Genomic DNA, 27,570 nt, shown 5'->3' on the forward strand with positions numbered 1-27,570 from the left:
CTTGCCATCCAGAAACCACTTGCTAGATTCTTGTTGGTTGTGTAGGAGGATCTACTAATGCTTTTCAAAGATCAGTGGTAGTATAATTTAATAATCTGTTTGCAGCCATTTTCACATGCTTTTTGAGTTTAAAGTGACAGGAAACCCCAAAACAACTCATTCTGAAAGGAGCTCAAATAAGCAGAACTGGACAGACTGAAATATTATTTTTTAAGAATTATTTTGTGCAAAAAAATGTAGAGCTTATAGACCTATCCTAACTTGTTCAAGGAAGAATAATAGCTAAACAATGCTCAGTTGGTAGTGAAGGGTCCAAAGTGTTTTAGAAAAAAAATAAAATCACCCTACATTTGATCCACATTTCTGACCCAAACACCTGAATGTTGTAACTGAATTGGGGACTTGTATAGTCCAGGTGTGTTGCCCCTGTTCCTTGTTCTTAGCCAACATGAGCTCTCCGCTGTTGCTGCAGTCCAGTTGCTTTGAGATGCAGCAAGCTGTGACCTTACAGACTGAATTCCGTTAACCGGGTTGAGCTACTGTTGCCTTCCCATCATCTCTGACAAGCCTGCCCATTCTTCTTTGAACTCTGACCTCAACAGGACATTTCCTATAACTGCCTCTCTGAGGAGGAGCTTTGTCCTCACAGGCGGACCTAGGTTCATTTTACACAGCTGAATGGTTGCCACGGGAGATTAAAGGATTTCTCAAACATGTATGAAAGAATCAAAACAACACCCTAGGTATGTTTTGATGGGGGAATAACATTATAACATGATGTAAAGCTCAAAAAAACCCATTGATTTTACATAAAACTGTCTTTGCATTGCTGCATCCCCTCTGTGAATGGATAGCCTTTTTACCAATAACCCACTGCTGCTTATCGCAGAGCATTAATGACTGTGTGTTTTACTGGCCTCAGGAAGTATTCATATTTTCAGAAATTTAATTTGGGATTTTCATTAGCTGTGAGACATAATCATCAAAATTTTAGAAATAAATGAAACACACCCCTCTGTGTGTAATGAATATAATAATAATAACAATAACAATAGTAATATAATAATGATAATAATTAGAGATGCACTTTAATATGCATTCAATTACTGAAATAAATACATTTTCCAAGATATTCTAATTTATTGAGATAATCCTATAAATGACAGAAAAGTGAAAAACACACATATGGAAACTATAAATATGTTTTTTTTCTCCCATTTGTGTGGTGACAGACAGAAGCTGACACACAACAGATCACTCCCAGCAGAGAACACTGAGCCCTCACATCATTAACACCTCCTGCTGTGTATCGCCGGGCTCCAGCCGTCTGGGGACACAAAGCAAAGACAGGGTAGGGAGGTAGGGGGGAGGAACGGAGCCAAAGACGAACACTTAACACACAAAAAAAAAGAAAAATGTTTTTGTGCCCGTTTTGATATAAAAACACGTGTGTGCGCGCGCGTTTACGAGGACGATCGGATGCCGCGCGATCGCCAACATCCCAAATGTCTCGACTCATCCGCTAATTAGTCAGGAGCAATTAAGTTCACTTACACTAACTGCACACAGAGGCAGGCTGAACACACTTTCAGGTAAACAAATAATCACAAAAACGGGAAGACTCCCTGATTAATTACTTAGAAAGGGGACGTGAATAAAAAAACTACAGAAATGAACTGGCAGCGACAATATCAGGGAGGAAAATAAAGCAATAAGGCAAGACAGAGAGAAGGAAATAAGTTATAGTGAGTGAGGGAAGGGGGGAAAAAAATTAGGTGAAAATGGTAATCATATGTCCCAATGGACCGATTGAAGCAGGGCGGATTCATTCACGTGCTATCTCTCATTTATATGCTAATTTACACTATTAACGGCGAAAGGGAGAGCGCGGAGGGAACGAGAGTCGAACCGGTGTGTTCTGGTTAATGTTTGTTCATCATCAGGAGTTTTGCGTTTGTAAACACATCCGTATCGATCAACCCGGCAGATGTTACGCCCCCACCCCACCCCCGCTCCGGCAAAACTCGGGTTTTATTCTGAAACTCAAAGGGAACAAACAACGAGTGAAGTGGATGTCTGAAACGGAATCAGGAATTAAAACCACAGAAGAAGAGATGATAGCGTAATTCAATACGGATTTATGCTCTAATTCACCTCCTTTCATCCCTTGTTTCTCCCCTTCGTTCGTGTAAAGGAGCTTTAACGTCATGAGTGTTTCCTTCATTTTCTGCGGTGATCTTAGCTCTACTTGATTAATGACTGTGGAGCCAGCAGCACACATCTGCACGTTTTTAAGTACTTTGCTCACCTTCTTTTTCACCGTCGTCACTGAGCAAATTATGAAACTGTAAAGATTTTACTTATTTGTGCATCAGGTCGCATCGTTCCTTTTGTATGTGTGTATTGGAGTCAAAATGTGTGTACACAGCACAATCTTACAACATTGAACTGTGACACAAATGGGTTTTAAAAATTGAGAAAGCACTGAGTTACATGTCCACATTGGAGACAAAATGTATTTATTTACTTAGTTTTAGGCCTGTCACAGTAACCAACTTTGCTGGACGATAAATTGTCCCAGTAGTTATCGTGATAAACAATAACATTGTTTCTTTGAAGCCATTTTCAAGTAATATAATCATAATACCATCAATAAACATTAAATTCTAAGGAACATTTGATACTGGAACTGGAAGACATTTTAAATATGCAAAATAAATTAAAGCAAAACAACCGATAAAAGGAATTATTAAATCTCTTTAAACAAATTTGGGCTTCATAAGAAGGGCTAGTTGACACCAAAGCACCAGACTGAATGAAGAATTTTGTCATCCAGTTTTTGGTAGAAAGACAGAAAGAAAAGAGAAAAATAATAAATCATGAAACTGGAAATTATAGAACTTGTTTTAATTTATCATGCGATTATTGATTAGCTTTTTGCAACAGGCTAACTTAGTTTAGATTTAAACCTTTTAAAATGTTTTTTTTTTCCTCAGTGCAATTTATCCAACAAATATTGAAAACAGATTAACAGGCTTACTTTAAGTTGTTCTCTTAAAGGACCAGTATTATGTATTTTCCAGGCACATAGTGCCATTTTATAGAAAAAATGGCACTACTGAAGGCTACATAGTTACCGCCAGTAACTATTTTAACAGTTGTTAAAAAAATAGTATTCATCAAATATCACTCAAAAGAAATATTACTTTGTAAATTCATACCTTGAAATTAGGCCTCTGTCTCTAATAAACTCTTGCTCTTTTTGAAAGTCCACCTTCAGGAAGTTAACAAAACATCGCTCCTCTATTTACCCTTTAATAAAGATTTTACCAGCATGCACAGTTCCACCAGGTGTTTGCTAATTGATGCTGGCTAGTCTGAAGGAGTTGAGAAGAGGAGTTGCGGGGGAGGGGGCTCTGTGAGGCAGAAGGTTGGAAACTGCAGTTCTAAGGAGGAGCTGTGCATCAAAGGTGGAGCTAGGTCCACCCAGGCTTTTTGCAGCGCTGAATGGTTGCCATGGAGATTAAAGGATTTCTCAAACATGTATGAAATAATCAAGGCAACACTCCAGGACTAACATTATAGCATAATCTAAAGCTTAAAAGAGTCAATATGACATAATACTGCCCCTTTAAAGGCACAATATGTAAAAAGGTGGTGTTGTGGTGACTGATGGATGAAGGTCTTACCTGCAAGTCGGCTCCCACATCAGATTCTGCCTGGGGCGGGGCCCTATTCAGTCTCAGGCTGGTCCTGGGAGCCAGGCAACAGAAAACAGTTTTCAGACGGCATTTGTTTACGTGCTTTTAGGTAAGTTATTAAGGTGGCGACATACATTTGAGCTTTCAAAAAGTCTCTCAAATCTTTCATGTTTAAGATTTACAAAGCCCATTTCCGCTGTATTCTGCAGTTACTTATTCACTGAAACGTCAGTGTGAATTTATGAAGAAGCTAACCTCACACACACACACACACACAAGCCTATGTCATCATGCTGCTCCCTTGTCACAGTCATTTGGAGAAACATAAAGAAGAACAGCTGAGGCAGAAGTTCTGCGATGAGTTTCCCTCATGTCGCCGCCGAGGTCCGTGTGCCTCTGCCGTTCCTGAGTGTTTTTGCTGGTGGAGACCACAGGCAAAGGGTTTCCACGGGCGACATCCACAGGTACTTCAGGGGGTCCCTGGGCAGTGATTGCTTTTCCAGCTCTATCACAAACACATGCTCATGCTAAAAAATACATATACGTTTTGCTCCATCGTGCCATTTTTCAAAGAAACACAAAAATAAAACCCCGTCATGGATTCTAAAACACTTTAAGGAAAAATACGTATTCACTTTAACACAACATGGTGACTTTTGTACTAAAGTGGAACATATTTTGCCGACGTTAAATGTCACAATTCTTTATTTTTTTCTTTCAGTTAAGCAGTCTACAGTATGTTAGATAATAGTTTATGTGCTCCTCCTTGCTTATTGTCATGACCTCTTGCTGGTTTGCAAGAACATCCTGAAGTTCATAAAAATCATCTGTATAACTTCATGCTGCTCATAATATCCAATAAGAAGTCATATGAACCAATATGATCAGACGAAAGAGACAAAACAGAGAAGTTTAGATTAAAACTATTACAATGTACGTTTTGCTTCCATAAAAGCAGGTTTATTATTCTGCGGTTTCATTGTTGCTGCTTTTGTTTATTATTCCAATGTAGTTTTTTGAGAAAGTAGTATGATCTTCTAGAGAGAGTGAATTTTAACTTTTCCGTCAACCAGGAGAACACATTTCGGTTCGAGGCTCTTATCAGCCAAAACTAAGCCAGCGAGATACCCAACATAATCAATATGCAACCAGGAGAATTTGAATAAAAATAGAAGAGAATAAAAATGTATATTCTCTTCTTTTTTCTTTTCTTTTTACCGCCTGGATAAGTCGTTGGGTTAAAACTGAGGAGAACTCTACATTCGGTTTCTCTGAAAATCACAATACTGTTGGATTTTAGATACAGACATGTCAATCAACTGAAAATTGTGTTCATGCACTCAATAATGTGTCATGGCTGCTTTTGCATGAATTATTGCAACGCATGGCATAGAATTAATTAGTCGAGGCTGCTTTAATAAAGCAACCAGGGCTAATCAATCAGCTTGTTTTCTTTGTTGTCTCTGTCATCTTCCTTTTGACAGTACTCCATAGATTCTCTATCAGGACTATGTCAGGTCGCTTGCTGGCTAATCAAGCCCTGTTATTCCCAGTGGAAGCTGTATCTGCTTCCTGTTTGGTGGTGAAGGATTGATAAGTATCTCCTACAGTATTTTGAAAATGTTATTTGAAATTAGATACATTTAGATAAAGATTGGAATTTTTACAGACCAGAGGGTCGTTTATCACAGAAACTTGTAACTTTGTTCTATTTAAATTATGTAATGTTATAAGTCACAATGCAACACAATTCATTGACCTGAGTGAACCGGTTTGTCTCACCGTCTCATCGTCTTCATTTGACGTTTCCAAGCGCGAGCTCGTTTTTGTGGAAAAAGTTGCTAAGTTTCGCGCGTCTAGCCGCGTATGTTTCCAGAGCTTTCTTGTTCTCCTTCTTCGCTTCACCGTTGCTCTTTCTGCTTTTCATTTTTTATAAAGGGCTCTGACGTCTTAAGTTATATTGGCGGTCAGCAAACAGCTGAAGGAAGCGTTACCGCCACCAGCCGGAAGGAAGCGTGGACCGCAGCGTTCAGTTTTTAACTCGCGGCGCAATAACAGCTTTCAAGCAACAGTCGTGCCACCTAGTGGTCATAGACGTTACAACATGTAGCTTTTTAACACAAAGCGTTGCAGAGTACGAGATCAACCCAGTGCCATGACTTTACATCAGCCCGATCCAAAAAATTACAAATAAATTAATTAATTAATTAAACTAGCCCTTTTGACCCACAAGTCACATTGTAGACACAGTGACCCGCTCACCGCACCACAATATGTATGCAAGGGGAAAAAATGTTTAAAAAGCATATTAACAAAAAAATATATATTTGATTAAAAAAAATCTACTGCAATACAAGTATGATGCTTAACTCTAAACATTTTTGACAAGTAATTAAAAAGTAATTGGAAATAATAATTGTAAACAAACAAATTGCCAACTTTGATAACCACATAAAGTTTATAGCTTATATTATCATTAATGTGCTTCATCAGGTTTAATATAAAGAGAAAACCTCAGTAAAAATCATTTGAGGTTTGACTGAAACAAACGCATTTTAACTTAAGACAAAGTTAAAAAGCACAATCCAGTCAGTGTGGACAAGCGTCATTTGAACAGTCCAGTTCTGAACACAGCCTCAGTTTCAACATTAAAAAAGCGAGGAAAAGAACATGAAGCTGTGAGAAACAACAGCAGCGGCTCATTTGAGTTGTGCTGATGGCAGATATGCCAGACTTCAGTTAAGATCAAACAGATACGAGCCACAGACAGCACATCATAACAGAGCAGGTTTAACCATTTAAAACTCTGAGTGAGTAATCTGCAAGGACCAATGGTGTTGCGTAAATGAACCCATCACAGAACATTTTATTCAGTTTATTTATAGTGAACCAATAACTATAAGCTTTATCAAAACGGAAAGTTTTGAGCCCCGCCTTAAAAGTAGACAGGGTGTCTGTCTAAAGGATCTGCTTCCCATTCTACGTTTTGAAATTCTAAGAACCAGCAGCACACCTTCAGTCTGAGAGCAAAGTTCTCTGTTAGGAACATGTGGACCAATCATATCTCTTGTGTATGATTATTATATTTGTTTTTGTACTTCCTGGTTGTAAAGACTTAGAGTAGTCCAGCCTTGAAGTAACAAATCCGTGAACTGGTTAGCTTTTCAGCATCACTCCTGTTCAAATTGTGGCAACATTCCAGAGGTAAAAGAAAGAAATCCCATAAGCCTGTTGATCATGGGATGAGAGAAATGAGACATCAGGGGGAAAAAGAAAGAGACCAAATTAATGCCATCCAGATTAAGTGACTGACTAAGCAGACAACTGTTGTCTTGTCAGAATTTAAAAGCAGAAAATTTTGAATCTTGAAGATATTCAAGATTAATATCATGATTGATATTAATTAAGCTATGCCTTTTTAAAAAATTTTATTATTATTATTATTTAATAATGAAGGTCTATCTGTAAATATTGTATGAGTTTATGGGGTAGGAGTTCATAGGTTTCTTATTTCTTCCTACTCCTTTTCGACCATGTTAAGATTATTATGGTACAAAAACTACGTCTTTTGCATTCCTTGTTCATGTGTCTGATTTTATACTTCTATCATGTTCAAAATAAATAAATGAAAAGAAATGTTGATCAAAAGAAAGTTTCTTAAGTAAACATTTACTGTACTTACAGCTACCTTAGAAAGTTCATGTACAAAGGTTAGATTAATCATTTTTGCTTAAAGTTTCTTTTTCTTTTTTCTTTTTTTTTACCTAAACCCTCTTTTAACAAAAAAAAAAAAGACTTAGGCCATTATTTTAGAAGGATGTGTAATATTTGCAAAATGATCCAAGGGAACACTTCCTTCAGCCATTTGATTGGGACAGGGTCTTAACATCCAACTTACAGATTTAGATGAAGCTAATATCTTTGATAACTCAGAAAGTTCGACTGAATCAAAACAGTCCAAACACAGATCCGGATCTACCTTCTGCGTCGGATGAAGCCATCACATTCAGGAGGATTGCCAAGCATTTTTATTTTTTTTATCACGTTGAACTTTATTAGGTCATTTACTGCTGAGAGCTTTAGAAATTGATGGCTCTAGAGCCTCTGCTTTGTGTAAGTGTGGCAATTGTACTAAAAAAAAAAAAATCTAAATTTTCTCCTTCTGCCCTATTAGTTATTTAAAATATACAGTTTTATCTTGGTGAAGCCTCTTTTTATACACCAGCAGACTCTTTTTCCAGTTTAACCAGGAGTCCTCTACACGTGCAGAGCGCCACACTTTAAAAACACGCTGCTCCGAGTTTAAAACGGGACATTACGACTGTACCTCAGTGAGTCGACTTCAAGGCACGTTTTCTCCCCTCAAAGATAAACATGTTCCCAAGTTAAACTGAGACATGATTGATTCAGACACACAGCTGCGCAGTGATGGGACATTTTATCACGCTTTGAGGGAGGAATCAACAAACATTTTCACACATAACAACAGGAACAGATGTTGCCTTTAGAGGAAGATTACACTGTTTTGTGTTTTCACACACACACACACAAAAAAATGGAACAAGTCAAGGAGAACCTAAAAGCTCTTTTCCTTGTTCTTTTTTTCAAGATTTTGTTGGATTTTCCCTCCCCTTGCCCCCTCTCTCTTGTTGCAGAATAACTAAACTTTAGCAGAAAATGATTTATTGCTGCGTCTGGTTGCCGTCAGCTTTGCAATGCAATGTTTGCTTCACACCTGCATAACTTCACCTGTGGCTTTTGGAATTGACCAGGAAGAGCTTGATGCAAAGTTTTTGTGAAGAGACAAAAAGGATCCAGAACTTACAGCTGCAACCCTAAAACCATCCAACTGGTCTACTCTCTGCACTGCAAAAACAAAACAAAACAAAGCTATAACTTGTTTCTGGTGCATTTTCTTAGTACACTTGAAATAAGACAAAAATAACTTACAAGTAACTTTTCAGCGTGATATAGAAACTTGTATTAAATCAATAATTCCGTAATATTGATGAAAACATCATTTCATTTGCAGATGAATTCATTTATAACAAGACATTTTTTTTCCATAAGTGAAATAATATTAAAGAATTATTGACTTACAAGTTCCTATATCTTGTTGAAAGGTTATTTGTAAGTGAGTTGTGTGTTGCTTCAAGTGTGCCAAGATATTTGCACTAGAAAATAGGCCAAAAATACCTGGTAAGATTTTGCTTCTGCAGTGTGTGGATTCAAGCTATTCGGTATATTTTTGAGTGTATGAGACAAGATGATTGGATGACACTAATCATAACGTTCTGATTATTGTTTGAGTGAGATTTAATGGAGGATTTTAAGATTTTTCCAATAATACCATGTTATTTTATCATTGTTTTCCTTCTATGTTTCAATTTTGATATTTAGGAATCTATGGGAATATTTGAACGCTGGAACGAGTGTCTTTAACTACAGGGAATAAAAACAAAATCCAAAATGAATTTACTACAAATCCCAGAAATACTTTGTCACTCAGATTTTGTGATTGACCACCAGTCTGTTCTTTAAATTAACCAAAGTGTCAGCGCGCCAACTGTATTGGTTTCATAAAGTCGCGTGCTGCCTCCTGGTGGTTGGAGACGATGCACGTGCAGCACAGCAATTTATCTTCCGCTTTCAAAATTCGGGATAATAAAATCAAAACCAAATTAACATGATAGATTACGATTTGTGTTCAAATTATCTTCTTGTTACATGTAAGTTACATGACAGGCGATATTGGCATGAATGTAGTTTCTGATATTATATATTCATGTATTTAGAACACTTAAAAAATATACATTTGTTGAAACTTAGCGTAGTTGTTTATTTTTATACTTCTCAACTCAATATTATATAAACTTATAATATTATACACTACACAAATGAATTAACATTCTACAAATGTATGTTTTTTTAAACACCAATTTAGTTTAACGTCTAATTTAGTTTGGTCGACCTAAAAAAAAAAAATGAAACAATGTTTGTTGGTTTAAAACAAAAAACAAAAACATTATTTATGGCCATATACATTTAATACAGAATAAAAATATTACAAACATACACATATGGAGGTCCAATGTGAACCGCATCTGGTGCTCTCCTGACTCATTAATGAAATACATGTAATTACACATGAAGGTCACATGAGACAAACCAGTCATTTTCTTAATGCAGCAGCAATAATGTAGCAGATAGACTGAATTATTATTTGTTGTTTTTTTTGTTGTTTTTTTTACACGGTATAAAAATCTTTAGATTATACTGTTATTTGGATGGCTATCATTCCAAAACGATTATAAATATTTCACTTATAGAGGAATTTAACAACAAACCGGATGATTTTGCACATGACCAGCCTTTACATACTATTATAATTTCAACAAAGTCGAAACTACGGAAAGTCAATAACTTAAAACGCAGGAGCTAGCTCTCTTAGTGGCTTCCCTTTGAAGGCTAACATCTGCTAAGAGCAGATCTAACAGGTTGTTAGATGTTAGCTAGCAGCAGATGTTAGCTGTTTGGTAACACGTAACATCTGCTAACAGCAGATGTAGCACGTTACGTGTTAGCTACCAGCTGCTAACATAACATCTGCCGTTAGCTAGTACCTCTGTGGGCACTAGCTAATGTCAGATGTCGGCTGTTATTAGCCAACATCTGCATGCTGTTAGCCAACTTCCTGTTAGATATTAGCTAACATCAGCTAGCTGTTTCAGAGCTAACAGCTAGCTGAACTAAACCACAAGCAGTCTTTTGCCACAAAATGAACCTCATTCAAGCACTATCCAGCAAAACTAAACATTCCCATTCGGCAGACCGCGCTGCACATCCTGTCATCTACTTTAGACTTGTACATCAGTAACAACCAAACTGAAACGTGACAAAAGACTAAATCCTCAGAAAAGTATGAACTTGATTGGGTTTTAACTGAACCGGTGGAAGAACAAAATTTATGTCTTTATCCTGAAACCGAAAGATACACAGAACTCAGCAAAATTACTGGCACACAAGGTAAAAAAAAAAATCCACCTTAAAACTAAAACAACTCATTTGAGAACATTTATTCAATCTGCACCAAATTTGCCACAATATTTAGCACTTAAAAAAAAACTAATTTAACTGAAGCACACTTTGGTTAAAGTGAACAGATTGTGCAGCAAACATTAAGTTGAGTATAAATGCGACCCCCAATTTCTAATTGCCACTCTCCAAAATGGGAAAGATAAGTGAACTTGCGATTTAGGAAATGCAGGAAACGGCCAAAAGAAAACAACAGCTAACCAAAACTCGCACATCAGACAAATGAGAAATCTCAAAATTCATGCTCAGTCTCCAGCGCTAGTGCTAAGGGAACTGCAACAAGGTGCGCCTTGATGTGAACATGCTAGCATAAGTTGTTCGTAAACATTTTCACCAGGGTGCCAATAATTGTGGCGGGTTCCTAAAGATAAAGCACAGAAATTCCTGGTCATCATTTCTTCTGATGACAATCTTTTTGTAGAGTCTGGGAAAAAAACTCAGAATTAAATCTTGTTTGTTTTTTGTTTTTTTTACCCATTATGCATTACAGAATACATACAGTATTGAATACATTATGCAAGTAAGGAAATACGAGTCAGATACTGAGAATGTTGGGGCATAAAGTCAACAGGTGAAGACAAGAACAAGATTAAAACTAAACAACTGGAGTACTGAAGTAAATCTCATCACAAGGCAGAGAATGGTGGATCTTTCTCTCTCTCTCTCTCCTACACACACCCACGCATGCACACCGCTACACACACAGTATCGATGTCATCCCAGGAATTGACAGTGATCAGAGGAAGCAGCTCGTGAAAACAAGGTGGTGTCGGTTTCCCGGAGCGTCATTCGTCCTTCTTGCCTCCCCAGCTGAACAGTTTGAATTTCTGAGACTTCCTCTTGGTTTTGTCCTTCTTTATGTCTGGGAGGAAAAGAGAAGAACAAACTCAAAACAGGCCTTTAGACAGAGCAAAGAAAAAAGGAAATAAATACTGAAAGTTTGTCATGAACTCCATGAATACATTAAAGCGAAATGGCTAATGTTTAGCCCACGTTCCACGTTTACTCGCCGACCTCTCACCGAGTTTCAATAAATCTCCACAACGTTCCGCTCCGGGTTCCCGATCATGAATTGCAAATGACCAACAGAGTTTTCAAAAGGGTCAAATTAACCGGCCGCATTAACCATTTTGTCTAACAAAGATGCAGGAAAAGCTTTTTTTTTTTTTTTTATGTTTGATGCCATTTTCCATTAGCAGACATTAAATCAAATTAGCTGAAAACATCACCCGGCAACACTCGTTAAAAATGCACCGCAAGTTCACAAAGACAAACTTTTCCCCAAGTTCCATCCACTTCAGCCAAACCTGAAATCTGTTCCCTCGGACGCCGACAACGAGGCTTTGATTAATAATGAGCATAATGGAGAGAGGGGGTGGTGGAGACACTCACTGAAACTCATCATCATCTTGTTTAGCTCCTCATCCTCCTCTTCCTCCCTGTAGAAAAAAAAAAAAAAAAAAAGCACAAAGAGCAAACAAGTTTAGAATGAGCTCACACCTGTGTGTGGAAACACTGTTTGTGTAAAGTAACGAGGAACATGAGCATTCTGTACGAGGATCGTATTCAGGGCTCTGTGGATTAAAGTTTTTATTTCATCTGCTAAATTAGATCCATACTGTAAGTTTAAGAGAAAAAATAAATAAATAAAAAGGAGGACATACCTGAGCCTGTCCTCATCCAGACCTTCTACGATAGCGTTTCTATCGTTGACAATCTCTAGGAGTTTGTCCATGAGCTGCTTTTCCCTCTGTCTGTCCCGGAACGTTTTTAAATGTTCTGCAAACACGACAGTATTTCAGTCGCGCCGCAGAACTCGGGGGGGGGGGGGGGGGAGTTTCTCGCTGAGATTGCTCCTCTACAGAACTCACCTGGTTTCTCCATCAGCCTCCTGAGCTCCTGCTCCACACTGGGCTGCTCTTCTTCCAGATCCTGAGTTCGTCCTCTGCAGACACGAGAACAGGAAACAAAAAAACCCAACAACATAATTTAAAACAAATTGCAAAGAATTTCTCGCTTGATCTGCCTTAAATCAGAAGTTATTATTAACTGCTCTAATCTAAACAACCTTTATTTAGTTTGCATGACCACCAATGTCGGTGGATAATTTCCTGGAACAGTAAGTTGTTTCTCTGCCATTAGTATATTGAGCAGCATATACATGAGGTTGGTTGACAGCGCTCAGACCCTCGCCCTGGTTCTGATTGGTTGTTTTGACCAGGTAGTGGCACAATTTTGCAGACTGAGGTGGTGGAGGAGTTGATTTCTTTTCCACAGATTGTCGCTTCTACTGCGATGACACGGCGACAGTTTTAATAAATATGGAAGAAATATATTTTTGTAAGTTACGTACCGCAGCTTTAAGGATGTGTGGACACCTTTGTAAAAATATATTCCTCTACTATGATCCTTTCCAAGCTACGATACAGCAGACTGTTTATTTTTTTTATCTGCTATCAATTCTTTGATGTGATTTTTAAATTTTTTTTAAAGAGATTACAGCAAAGTGCTTTTTAGATTCCAGAATTTCCATTGACGCCCAATACGTCCAAGGTCGTAAATTTGTTTTTCTGAACGACATCCTGATTCCAGCTACTGTCTGTTCAGCGTGGCCAGTGGGGGGCCTCAGCTGCCTTGTTCCTCGCTGTGGGACAGAGGAGGGAGGACACTGGGACCTCAAACTGTCGACCTTCTGGCCACAAGTCTGTTCCGCTAATTACTGAAAACCCCTTTTTCCTAACCCGTGTGTTTGTGTGTGGGCGTGTGTGTACTCACATATACACGAGCTCTGACTCCCGACGCATGGCCACCTGCTTGTTTCTGATCAAGGTGAACCACTCCACCATGAGCTCGTCTTCGTCGTCGTCGCCGCCCTCTGTCGCACAACAGACAGGCGTCCGATTAGAGGCGCGCTCCCTCCCCTTACATTGCCCTCCAGACGTGCATTCTGGGAGTCGCTGGCTCACCTTCCTCACTCTTGCGCAGCCTCAACTCCAGCTCCACTCCTCTCCTCTCCAGTTCGTTTAGGTTTTCTTCAATCTCCTTCAGCTCCCGGTCGATGTCCTCTTTGGGGATGTAGCCGGGCTTCGTCTGCAGACGTTCGCATACGTAAGCAAAGTTTTGTGCAAAGTATTTTTTAAAAAGTTTTTTGACAGATTTAACACGTTTATTTTTTTTTTACATGTGCCCTTTCGTTTATTTTAACGACATAAGATTGTACTCAGACTTTACTCGTCTTTCCAAGTTTAAAAAACTTCTCTTTTTACATCTGTTTTTGTTTAACATTTAGTCAGTTTTTATCTTCACAAACGTTTTACTTGTTTACTAAAATGGTGTGAGACCAGATGAAATATTAACAAGCTGAAATGAACCATGTGTGAATGTCCAACCACTGACTAGAGTATTTACAATGTTCTGTTTTGTCCAAAATTACCAAGTTGAAGTTAAATAATCAGCTGGATCCCAGCAATACAAATTATACATAGAAATCTTTTGGCACTGCTTGCTAAGAATATTGTCCCCCTCCCTTCTCCATGTATGCTGTGTTGTTCTTACTCTGTAGTAATAAAACTTCAGTCATTTTGACATTTAATATGCATGCCTGATTTTTTTTTCTTTTTATTGGTTATTTTTTTCTGTCCTTGTTCCTTTTTTTAAAGTAAGTTTTGTTTTTGTTTTTTTACATTGTATCCTTAATAAGCCTGTCACAATAACAAATTTTGCTTGATGATATATTGTACCAGAAGTTATCGCGATAAACTATAATATTGCTGTTTTGAGTCCATTTTCAATAATGCAAGGATACATTCTCAAAGATGAATAAACTTTCAATTCTAATGACCACAGGGTTTCTCCCAGTGTATTATAAGCCTGGCGGGCCACCAGGCTTTTTCTTGTGCCCCCACCAGGCTAAGCATTGCTTATTTATTCAAGTCTTTTTAAAATATTTGCATTTTTTAAGACTTTATAGTTGTTGTTCAGGTATTAATCTTCCAATCTTTCAATAATACATAATTATCAAGTGATATTTTAAAATTTCCTGTCAATTTAAAAAAAAAAATTTTAACTCAAAAACACGACGGGTCACCGGATGAATGACTGCCCTAGCACCCAAACACCAGGCTGAGCAAGTTACCTGGGGGGAAGCCTTGGAACATTTATCACTTGAACTGGAACATATTTAAAATGTCCAAAATGAATAAATAAAAACAACAGAAACATAAAATAAAATGGACAGTGAAGACTAAACAAAACTGTCCTTGAAAAGAAAAAAAAAAAAAAAAAAAAAGACTAGTTGAGACCAAAGAACCAAACTGAACACTTTGGTCATCCAGTTTTGGATAGAAAAAAAACTAAAGAGAAAAACAATAAATCATGCAAGTGGAAATGATTGAGTTTGTTTTAATTTGTCAAGCGATGAACTGATTTACTGATTATTGTGACAGGGCCAATTCTTAAGGCGCATACCTTAGAACTCTTTGACTCGGACTTGGGGGCGTTGGGAATTTGCTCCTTCGGCCCGTTCTGAGATTCTGATAAGAGATCAAATTCAAAATGTGAATGTAACATTAATTATTCTCTACTTCTTTAACAACTGAAAATTGAAATCCCAGTGCAGCTGATGTCGCCGTTACCCTTTGACACAGAAACGACGGTGCTGACCGCCGAAGGCCCACCAGGCTCTGAAGTCCTCGTCGCTCCATTACTGTACGGTTTAGGCGAAGACTGAGGAAGACCTGCAGGTCTGAACAGACGAGATTAAAATTAGGCAAAGGAACCGAGAATTTAATCGACCTCATTTCATCTGCTTCAATCCACCGCGGTTCTGAGTTTTGATTTATGAAAGGAGAAGGAAGAGGAGAGAGAATTCTTTGGAAGGAGCATATGCTGCACCGCGGAGGACTCCGCTCCGCCCTGACGCCATTTGGGGCGGAAGGGGAGAGACGGAGAGCGGCGACAACAAATGACGGCTGGGCCATTTGGCCGAGCAGCGGGTTCAGGCGTCCTGCAGGAGGACGGATGGATGGACAGGAGGGACGGACAAGACATGAGGAGGGAAGAAAGATCTCCAACAATTAACGCTCCGTGTCAGTATGCTGAGAGGACACCCATGTACAAACACTCCCTGCTGCTAGAACAGAGAGGAAGGGAGTCACCAGTGGACAGACGTTGGCAGATACAAACGAGTCGATTAAAAAATAAATAAATGTTAGTTCATAGAATGGCTTACTTTGCTTCTTTGGAGATAGGCTTGAGCTTTGACCTCCAGGCTCCAGGAGACTCATTTTCTGACGCTGCAAAACAAAAAACAAAAACAAACAAAAAAGTTTAAAAACAAACAAACAAAAAAAATCAAATACGTTTGTTGTTTGTTTGTTTTTTACCTCTCTGGTCATCTTCCTTCACTAAAGTTAAAAAAAATACAAAATCTTACCAAGTAATTCTGGCCTAGGTTCTGGTGCAAATATCTTTTAACTCTTGAAATAAGACAAAACTAGCTTACAAGTAACTTTTCAGCAAAGTGTAAGAGCTTATTTTAAGTCACTTTATCCTAAATGTTGATGAAAAGCTACTAGTTCCACTGGCAGATTATTTCCCTTATAATAAGACATTTTTCCCATCTTATTCATAAACAATCTGCCAGTGGAACTGGTACTTTCCATTGCCAAATTATTAAGGAATCATTGACTTAAAACAAGCTCTTATATTTCACCAAAAAGTTACTTATTATTCAGTTTTGTCTAAGGGTTAGGGTTAGGCGAACCCTAACATATTTTTACTAGAAACTACACCAAAAATACTTGATAATATTTTGTGTTTTTGCAGTGTAAACTTGTGATGTACCAGTATATGAAGGTTTCAAGTCCATAATATCAGTAAGAAATGCTTAAGTCCTACACATACACAGAATATTGGGAATTTATGCAAAATGTATAACAAAAAAACTAAAATAAATAAAGAATCACTTATTCTGTCAATAATACATTTTTGAATTAAAAACAAATATTTTGCCACTAAGGCGATCTTGAAGTAATGGGAAAACCAAATGCATTCTTTGTTATAGTCAGGAAACAAATAATTAAACTTGGTGCCAGAAATCAAAAGAAGTAAATTTGAGGTCAAAATAACTCCAGAACTAAGAACAGTGTTGTAACCATCAAACATTGTGTGGCGGTATGACGCTGATTTAGTTACCAGAGGGATAAAGGCTCTTCAAAATAAAACTCTAGACATCTGAAACTTTGACGCAGAACAGACGTCACAAACTGGCATTTAAATCTACTCTGAGATCTTGATAAAGCAGCGCAACATTAAACCTTCTGGAATAATCCAGAACTCAACTAATTTTTTTGTTCTTTTTTTTTTTTTTTTTAAATGGACCAATGAAGCGTCTGAAGCTTCGCTTTACTCAAAGCCAGGTTAATGATGCAGCCATTTCATGGGCTTAAGATTATGTAGCCCAGAGGGGAAAAAAATACTAAGTGGGTGATTTCACACATGACCAACCAATGTTCCCCTGACAAGTTTATGACTTTTATTGGTTATTATTTGGATTCTTATCTTGCCTTATGTCAATGTCAATGTAAAATTTATTTATATAGCACTTTAAAAACAGGTGTAAAACTGCACCAAAGTGCAGTACAAGAACGACAATAACACAAATTGATAAAAACAGACAATAACACAAAACGCTACTTCAAATAAAAGCCAAAGAATGTACTGAAGGCATGGATAAGTCCTTCAAAGTCCTTAAAACAAAAGAAAGATTTAACTTTTGTTAAATTATCGGTGATAAAAACTTGATCTAGCGACAGAGCTAACTCGTTTATCTAGCTTTAAACAACTATCAAAAGTAAAACCAAGGTTCCTAGCAGAGGTCTGACAAAACCGAGCTAAAGAACCAAGAATCAGATCTGGATTTGTAGTGTGAAGACTCTGACCAAATAATATAACTTGAGTTTTACTTTGATTGAGGTGAAGAAAGTTTCGTTCCATCCAAGATTAGGTGAGTGCAATGGATTTACTTATGCATTATATTTATTCTCTTCTAAATTCATTGATTTTTGTTCCAATGACATGCATATGCACTGGTTAGTGGCTGAGAGGTAGGGCGTGCAACATGGTGCCAAAACCAATTTTATCCAGCAGATGGCCCTGTAGGCAACTAATTGGAGACGCTTCAGCCGGTTAAGGTTTTCTTTTTTTCTTTTTTTTACTTGACTAGTTAAAAAAATAAAAATGAACAGCTTCCTTCACTGTGTCTACACTGCAGGAACACAAAATCAGATCAAGTATTCTTGGTCAAAACTTTGAAAATTGTAAGTTAGTTTTAAAACTAACTTGTAAGTGAATTTTGAAAGAAGACAAAACTAACTTACAAGTAACTTTTCATCAAGATATAGGAGCCTGGATTAAGTCAATAATTCCTTAATATTGATGAAAAAGTACAAGTTCTACTGAAAGAATATTTCACTAATAACACTGGAAAAATGTCTTCTCATAAGTGAGATAAGCAGGGACTTTTTCATCAATAATAAGAATTATTTACTACAAACAAGCTCCTGCATTATGCTGAAGATGTACTTGTACATTTGTTTTATCTTATTTCACGTGCAGCAACAATACTATAATACTAGGACTTTATTCTCATACATTTTTGACTTCATTTTATAATTTTATTTACTTTTATTTTCTTATCCTGGCCCCAATATTCAGTCGTAGAAGGTAATGCTGCAGAAAACTCTCCAACCAGGAGACATTGCTGAGTCCAAGTGTCATTTCACTCCCTTTTTATTTCTGTCACAAAAACTTTCCCTCTCAAAGATTTAGTTATTTACATTGTGACTTTAAATGAATAAGATACATTTCACACCTGAATGTAACCTTTAGACTGCCATGTCAGATGAGATAACTCCTTGAAAGAGTGTGTTTAACCTGATGTGTTGTGGGAGGTTTGGGGGGGTTTTAGGCCTCCCCTGTCTGGAGTCTTGTCTGCTCCTCCGCTCCGACCCGCCGCACTGGTAGCCGACTTTTCAGGCTCTGGGGTCTGCAGGTCCGCCAGGAGAGACGGGTCTGCTTTCAGCTTCACCTTCCCCCGGACGCCCCCCGTTTCAGTCTTCTTTGGGGTCTCCTCTAGAGGTCTGAACACAACAAATTAAACTCATTCAAAGTCATTCTTTATCACAAGATGTTAGATGTGAACAAGAGCTTAAGCAGCAGAATGCAACTTTTATAAAAATAAAAATTCCTGGGCGTGCCGTGGTGGCATAGTGGTTAGCGTGACCCATATTTGGAGGCCTTGAGTCCTCGACATGGCCGTCGCGGGTTCGACTCCCGGACCCGACGATATTTGCCGCATGTCTTCCCCCCTCTCCTTCCCCGTTTCCTGTCAGCCCACTATCATATAAGGGACACTAGAGCCCACAAAAAGACCCCCTGGAGGGGTAAAAAAAAAAAAAATTCCTTTTTTTTTTTTTTTTACATATTTGTTAAAACTGTGACAGTAAAATGTAAGACAGATAATCTGTGAAAAAAAAGAAATGGAGCTCCTCTGCCATCTGAAGAAATACACCACTCTGTCAGAAACGACCAATCAGAAGCAGGAGGAGGGGCTTAGTGCTGTCGATCAACCTCGCCTACAAGCCGCTTACAACTTCCTCCTCTCTTTGCTACGTTAAAGCTGGTTCACCACAACGGAGACTGCTGTGAATGCTAAAGCAAGCGAGCATGGCCACCGATGACGTGGATAAACGGTTTTCCTTTAACGGTGAGTTAAAGTTCCGTTAGAACATTGAGCAGCATGTACACGAGCATGATTGACAGCGCTAACACCCTCCTGCAGGCTCTGCTTGGTTGTTTTTGGCTGGGAGCTGTGCATTTCTTCAGATGGCAATAGTAGCTCAGGCAGAAGGTAATCTTTTCACAGATTATCTCATGTCATACTGACAGGAGCCGTTTCCATTACAAATGTGCGCAAACCTTTGTCTATTTTCTGCTAATGTCAAAAAGAACACAATTTTGCAATTGAGGTGTTTCCGTTAAAATAAGAAATAAAATTTAAATCAAACATGAATAAGCTTATTAGAACCAAATCATGTCAGCAGCGGATTTAGTGTGACTAGTAGACAGTTACATGAGATATATCCATAATTCAGCCAATCAGAGGAGACGTTGGCGTCTCATTCAATCGTTGAAGCAACTAGCCCTTTAAACTTGGGAGCGTCTACGTCTGCGACATTTTGGAGAAATTGTAGAACGGCATTTTACATGAGTTATGGCTTCAACAGGTTGGAATGATGCGCAACTTTTTATGAACCGTGTGATGCTGTCAGAGCACAAACAAAGCATCATCCAGTTTCTACTTCCTGTCTTCTTCTTTGTGGTTTTCGCTAGTAGTAACATCTGGCAGTCGATCATGTGACTTGTAATGAGAAAAATGTTTTTCAATATGGCTGAAAACCCACCTCAACGTAGTGCAAAAGCTTTTTATTGAAAATCGGGAGTTTTTGTTTTTTTTCAAAATTGGCTTGTTTCCATAGAGTGAATTTATCTTCCTAATTTCAATTATGCAATTTTGCTGTTAACGCAAACATAGCTAGTTTGAACAAATATGTGAAAAACATGTTTTAGTCAAAGTACTGTAGGGTTAAGGATAAATCTTCCATTCTGATCAGGCTTACTTGTCAGATTTTCGGAGCGCTACGTTTGTCCACGATGGCTTGTTGTTGTTGTTGTTCTCCTCAGGAAGTTTCTTGGAGATGAAAGCTGCTGCTGATGCTCTCGTCTTATCGTCATACTCTTTAGCATTTGTACTCGCCTTGCTACCCGCAGCAGTTGTTTTAACTGCACCCCCTTTATCCACATCTTTAACATTGACAACCACGGTTACAGTCTGACCCGGCAACACGTCCTGCCCCTTGCTGTTCGCGGTCTGACCTTTATTTACAGTTGTACTAAAGACTGACGTCTTTTTCTCCTCGTGGTTGGTGCTGCTGTCATCCGATTGTAAAAACTTCATTTTTGACTCCCACGTTTTGGCCGCGGTGACGGAGGTCCGGGGAGCGGCCGTGGGGTTGGTGCTGACGCCCGTTGTAAAGGCAGGCGGTTTGGACACGGGAACCTTCGGGGTCTCTGAAGCAGGAGCTGAGAAAGGTGAAGCAGAAAGCGAACTGGAGCCGTTCGGAGGAGAGCCGGGCTTCTCCGTCACCCACGTCGGCCCCAGTCTGGACGGTGTTTTAGCCGGAGCCACTGTGGCGGGCTTATGGGGTTCGGCTTGGGGACTGAATTTGGAAATGTGGGTGTTTGTGGGAAGATCGCGAAACGGGGAGCTCGTGTTCGTCGAAAGAGACCTGAAATGCAGGAAAGAAAATGTGGTTTTAATAGACGATATGTTTTGTGGACCGGTCGTACAGAATTCTCCTGTTTTTACTTTTGTGGTCACAATTGAATGTTTCAGAGCATCAAACTAATTTTAACATCAGAAAATGTGAATTAGCGTGGTTAAAAAACATTTCACAAAAAACCCTCTGCGCTTTGCTTCGTACAGATAGGTGCAGAGGGCCTGGACCTCCGGGTATTGAGAAGCAATTACTTTCTGCAGGAATGGACTCTGTTGAAGTTTTAAGTTAATAAAACTTTTCCCAATCGCTAAGTCCAGTTACTTCTGAAGTCAAACTAACACAGCATTTCAGAAGAGAATAGTTCAAACATAGTTGAGGTTTGCAGTCTGGACAAGCTCCACTTGTGAATGGCACAAAACAAAAAAAATTGTTACAGTTTTCAATTGGCCTTGTCAAAGACTGGACTTGAATTCAATAAAGCCTTGAAGGTTGAATTAAAACAAGTTTGTAGCATCGTTCTTTGCTAAAAACAAATCTTAGAAAATCCCAGTGGTTTTCAAACCGAAACAAGAAACTTCTATTTCAATGCGTCTTCTGAGTCCAACCAAATATAAATACAGCTGGAACTGCAGATAATTAACTATTTTTGAAGAATTTTCCTAATCTACACTTAAAATTCGTAACAACTCAGTCTCATTTCCAGACTTCCAAATTATTTCTTTCTTTTCATCAAGCTTTATATTATTACATTATATCATTTATTGCGACTCAAATGAATTTCAGGAATCCATTCTCCCATTAGTGTCCTTACCTTGCGCAGTTCCTGTGATAGAGCTTTCCCTCCACTAGGTGTCGCTGCACCAGGTGAACGTGTTTGTTACACGACACACATTTGTTGCTTAAAGTTCCTGCTTGAGATTTCTCAACATGATGCTCCTGAAAGACAAAGAAGACGTCAGTTAATGAAAAACTTCTTTTAAGACAGCAGTGAGGACATCTACTTTTTTTGGAAATTCGTTTTTGCTCTACATGATGATTAGGCTTGTCGCAATAAATCAATAAATTGCATGATAAAACAAGCTTAATCATTTCCATCTGCATGATTTATCGTTTCTCTCTTTCTACCAAAAACTGGATGTGAAAAGTCTTCAGTCTGGTACTAGCCATTTTTTAAAGTCAATTTTGTTTACAGTTGCATCATAACTTACTTTAGTTGTTGTTTCTGTTGTTTTGTTTGTTTTGGATATTTCAAATGCCTTCCAGTTTTAGTGTTAAATGTTCATTAGATTCTAAAGTTCATCGATCTCTGACAATGCATTCTTATTATGCCATTATTACGACTTTATTACATGAAAATGGTCAACAATGTTATCCTTCATGGCGATAACGACTGGTACAACGTATCGTTTTTTGTGACAGGCCTTCTGATGACAACGGCAACATGAAGAATCTTTCATCTGAAGTCGTTTGTCATTGTTACAATCAATTTCACTTACAATTTCGCATTTTGTGAGTGAATACTTCTCAAAATAAGGGAGAAAAAAGTATCCAGCCCGCGAGTTCCAAATGCAGCCTAAAAGTGTCTTTACCTGCGTTGAATTTCTGATCTGTTTAGGTGACGGAGACGGCTTCGTAACGTTGTCAGAGCGGGGAGGACTGTTCTCCCTGCTGGGTTTAGATCCTGGAAACACCTTGGCAGCAACCGGCTGGTTCTTCTTCCCTGAAGGTTCGTCGTCGGCGCCCTCGGCCGGACGCTTTATACCCGCCATGCCGCCAACTGAACGCAGACGTAAACGAATTACACGAGAAAAGACGGACAATAATGTCGACTGACTTAATGACGCAGGGTTAGAACTCACTAGGGGAGCGTCCATGGAAGTAGTTGTAGTACTGAGAGACATACGTCAAGATACTGAGGCGGTCAGGGACCCTGAGAGCCACCATGTCTTCCGCGTCCAGCAGAGCCGGAATCCCCAGTTGTTCTTCTGCAACTTTAAAGGCCTGGAAATAATAATAAAAAAGATGTTTAATCACTAAAACAACAAAAACAATGTCATTTTTCTAGCTAAGCAAAACCAGACAACTGGCAAAGTAATAAAGAGGAGGCTGTCTGACTTTGTGTACGAGTTTCTTTGTGAGCTTTTTTTAGGCCTCGGTGCGGCAAAAAATATTGAATATTATTATAAGTTTAAATATCAGCAGAAAAGTGATCATGCCTCCTCATCTTCAGAAAGAAGTTTGTTCCTGCACGCCTGGTATTGAAAACATCTCCGAGCCTGTTTTTTCACAGCTCATGCAGAACGAAAGGCGGCGAGGAGAAGTTTGGCAACTTGAGCGTTGACTCTCACTCACCAGTTCAATGGAAACGAAACAAGCTGAGGCCTGCCAGTGACCACCAGATACACGACTTGATCAGAAATCAGATCGTCGGCAGAGCCTTTCAAAACTCCCTTTGTTGTTGACTTGCCCTGCCACTTTCTAAAAATGCTCAGTGGAGCAATTTTTCAATTCCAAAATTTTTCAAAACTCAGCAGCCAGTGTGCTGAGTTTTGGAATCCGTTTCACTCAGAGTATAGCAGACGTTTCCCATAATACACACCTTTCTTCATTTCCCGTTTTTTTCCCTCGTTCATAATTACACAAATAAATGCAGCCGGAATCGGATTGACAAAACTGTACATTTTAATGTGGGCAGAGTGACTCAACAAAACGCACACCTTTGTTTTATCATCCATCTGTCGTCCAGATTTGGACCGGACTATATGGCTGAAAAATGGATCACAATAAGTGTTCCATTTCAGTCTATATCAATAATTATCCAATAATTATAAATTTGTTGGGTTTTTTTTGTTTTCAATATCTGAAATACTGCCAAACAGGTGGCGTGGCCTTTCCCGTTTTAGCCACAGGTTTCACTCGTATTAGAAGAAAATGGACAGAGTTGCCAAGACAAAAAAGGAAGAGGAGAAAGAAGTAGCTGCAATAAAAAAATAAATAAAAAAATTCTGCCAATTAATAGGTAGCCTATGTTAGCTTGGGAGTATCACCCTTTGCTAGCTGTGCTTAGCCTGAGCTAACAATCGATAAGCTTTAGTGAAGAAACAGAAAAGCTAGAGAAGATGCTGGTGAGCAAACAGAACAAGGTAATGGCACCACCTCAAGTCTATTGGCAGTGGCAGGTCCAATCGCTTCATAAAACCCTGTACTACGGGGATCTGTTACTGAAAACATCCAGGGGGCGATTCTGCGCAAGAATTTGCCGAGTTCAAATCTCAGCGTAAGCTTTTATGTAGGAAGTTAGCATATTCTACTTTCTCCACGTACTTCAACCTCCACAGTCCAAAGTCGTGCGTGGTAGGTTTGAATGTCCTCTCTGATGACATCATAAAGCTAAAAAAAGTCAAGTTTACATGATGCTGCCCCTTTAAGAAATTGTTAGCGATGCGACAGTACACCAGGATTAGCAGTCAGTTAGCTAAAATTAAATGGACTGGAGAAGTTAAATCAGGCAACAATGTTTCAATAGGTTCACAAAGGAAAACAAAACACAACGTTAAGTGACAAAAAAAAAACAATAGACTTTTGCTGTTGATCCGAAGCAAAGAGTTAAGATATCTCTGAAGAAGACAATCTGTCCTCCACCAACATGTTGGCGTCATCCAACATGCTGGGCCAGACTCCTTATTTATAAAGCCAAACAATTCTTCTGGGAATTTTCTGGTAGTCGTTTTTGCTAAGTAGGTTCCTAAGTGAGTGAAATGACAGGAAAAGTATCAAACAGGCAGCTTGGATAAGAGCTGTTGAAACTGTCTAAAAGCTACAGAGCTTCCTTTATTATCTCCCTTTGTGTACGAAACATTGGGCCATCCTTTAAGACATGCAGTAGATCATTTCTTCCCACAATTGTTCCCAGCTTGGACTTCCAAAACAAAACCATTATTGTGCTGCAACAGCACTTGCTGGGACTCACCCAAATGTAATGAAATACAAGGCAGAATATTTATGATCCGTACTTGTTAGCCAGAGCTACAAAACCCTTATAGCATTCATGTCAAAGGCAACATGTCTCACCAGCTTGTTGTTGTCGTAGACATCTTCCTTCTTCAGGGAATCAAAATTGCTGCAACAGAGAAATAAAAAATAAAAAAAAAGAAGAAGAAGAAAGAAACATGAGATCAAACTTTCCCAGCTACCTTTATTAGTTCTTTGGCAGTGACATGTGTTGTTTAGTCATGCATAGTTTCCTCACTTCGCCATGACACGACAATGCGAGTGAGTCAGACTAGATGTATGTCGACTCCGTCACTGATCCCATGCATCCAAAACTGAAACCAACACAAAGCTCAAGTCTGCAGAAATCACACGGGCCGTTGTTGAGCAACTCCAGCAGCGCATTTAACCACCGTCTAGAGCTCCAGAAACACGACTAAAATTAAAACGTCCTGCAATTCTGCGGTCTGGCAGCCGGTGGAGGCTGGGATGGAGAACACACTGAGAGCAGTTTTATCTCCGTTTGATACCACGCTGCCGTTAAAGAAACACGACAAGGAAGAAAAAACCAAGGTGGACGCCGGCCAAGGTTCAATATGTGATAAGTAAAGGCTTTGTAATAGTTAAATAATTAATCTGAGAATGAGCTCATGTCGAGTTTACTGGTGTCCCGGCGATAGTCCGGCATTACAGAGGACAATATTTACATATTTCTGCCCTAATGAAAGCTGCTTGTTTTGAAAAATGTCTTCAGAATCAAGAGCTGACTTTTTTTTCTTCTTCTTCTTCTTCTCCAAAGATAAACACAAGGAAAGAATGCGAGAGAGAGAGAGACGCTGCAGAAGTTACATTTTGCTTCCAATAAGGCAGATTTATAAATAAATCTTCTCCCTGCTTTCTGGAACTGTTGAGAACTGATCCTGCATTTTTCAGCCTCTTCTTGCACATTTCACAGGAGTCTTTACTTTGTCTAAAAAAGCAATTTTTACAGATGAAGCGCTGATTAAAACATACAATAGAACTGTAAAATGGAAAGAAGTGACTTATTCTTATACACAGGTTTTAAAAAACAAACATGTAATCTGATCATTTTACTGTCAAAGTTTAAAACCAAGTTTATCCTCAAATCTTCACTTCTATTCTGAACAGTACCAAGAGTTCTTGTGTATCTAAAGATCTATGTTGTCATGACGAGGAAGAACAAAGAAATAAAAAAACAACATTATTTTACTACAGATTTGTCAGTAACTGAAAAGTATTACTATGTACTGTACAGTATATGAACTCAATACTTGACTGGTCCTAGTTTTACACAAATGACTCTTTAAGTAGTGGCCACAACTGCAGTTGTCATTTTCACCACACGGTCTTCCTTCCACTCAACTTTCCAACAACATGCTCAGATGCAGCATATTATCTAAGCTCGTGCTTAGATAATATGTAGTTGATAAGTCTGCTTCTTATCAACTACCCATCAGTGGTTTAGTTTTGGTTTCATGCGGTATTCAAATTGACTGGCAATCAGAATTAGAAATAATCCAAATCATCAAAATGAATTGAAACAGACTTACAGTATATCACTGTCCGGAATCTAAGTTTGGCATATTTCAGTGTTTGAATCGAATTACTGAAATCAGCTTTTCAATTATATCCTACTGATGTGCATTTTTGTTAAGCATTTAACTTTTGTAATATCTAAACATTAATCTCACAGAGTTACACTGATGCTGAAGTTTAATCGGTTCTTTCAGTAGATCAGTCCCGTTGAACCCTGAGCTCCACCGAGTCCACGGCTCAACTTTTTCTCCAAACTTCTCCTCCACGGACCCACGCGGATGTTGTCTTCTTATTAAATCCATCATAAAACTGAATGAAAATAAAACCCCTGATAGAGTCTGAGCAGTAAAAAATAACAGTAATAAAACAAAGCGCAAACAGATCCTCCCTTGCGTTTTAAAGCTCCGGACACACGGCAGACCTCGCCGCGGGTCCTGCTTCCACAGCCGCCGTACTTACATGAGGTCGGGTCTGTGTTTGTGGATGAGGGCGCAGAAAGCCAGGCCGTCCCTGAAGGACGTGGTCATGTTGGTGATGGACACATCCCGGTAGCCCTCACACCGGATCTTGCACCACTGCTGCAGAGCCTTCACGGCCGCCATCCCAGACCTCAGAGCCCGCACAGAGCCCGCAGATCGGCGGTGGAAGTCCCGGAGCTCCTCCTCGCTCACTCCTCCGCTTCCCCTCCCGCCTCTCTCTCTCTCTCTACCCGGCGAACTTCAGGAAACTTTCCGCGGCCTCACGGACACGCTGGATCTAATGAGAGCCCGACTCAGACAAGCGCGTCGTTTGGGAATCACCCTGTTCTCCCTCAGCTGATAGAGTGGAAATAACCTGGTTGTGACACCTGCGGAAGGTCGGGTATGACGTGGTGTGGGTGGAGCTCC

At 39.0% G+C, this 27,570-nt stretch overlaps 1 protein-coding gene and 1 long non-coding RNA gene across 2 annotated transcripts; one reads left to right on the forward strand and one right to left on the reverse strand.

Annotated features, from left to right (window-relative positions):
- Positions 1–9,729: 9,729 nt before the first annotated feature.
- On the reverse strand, positions 9,730–27,520 carry LOC116720408 (MICAL-like protein 2). Its single transcript, XM_032563660.1, has 16 exons — positions 27,143–27,520; positions 25,208–25,256; positions 22,996–23,137; positions 22,726–22,913; positions 21,948–22,072; positions 20,477–21,145; positions 18,732–18,937; positions 16,027–16,090; positions 15,431–15,540; positions 15,264–15,328; positions 13,763–13,886; positions 13,572–13,671; positions 12,668–12,741; positions 12,461–12,575; positions 12,189–12,235; positions 9,730–11,658 (listed from the first exon to the last, which is right to left on the reverse strand). Exons 1-16 carry the CDS (start codon positions 27,283–27,285, stop codon positions 11,582–11,584), a joined length of 2,298 nt encoding a protein of 765 aa, XP_032419551.1. The 5' UTR covers positions 27,286–27,520; the 3' UTR covers positions 9,730–11,581.
- LOC116720409 (uncharacterized) lies at positions 25,263–26,717 on the forward strand. The gene is made up of 2 exons (XR_004339381.1): positions 25,263–25,715; positions 25,926–26,717. It is a non-coding gene; the product is annotated as an uncharacterized LOC116720409 (long non-coding RNA).
- Positions 27,521–27,570: the final 50 nt, after the last annotated feature.

The sequence above is a fragment of the Xiphophorus hellerii genome, chromosome 5 (genome assembly GCF_003331165.1).
Source record: "Xiphophorus hellerii strain 12219 chromosome 5, Xiphophorus_hellerii-4.1, whole genome shotgun sequence".
In the NCBI taxonomy this organism is placed as follows: Eukaryota; Metazoa; Chordata; class Actinopteri; order Cyprinodontiformes; family Poeciliidae; genus Xiphophorus; species Xiphophorus hellerii.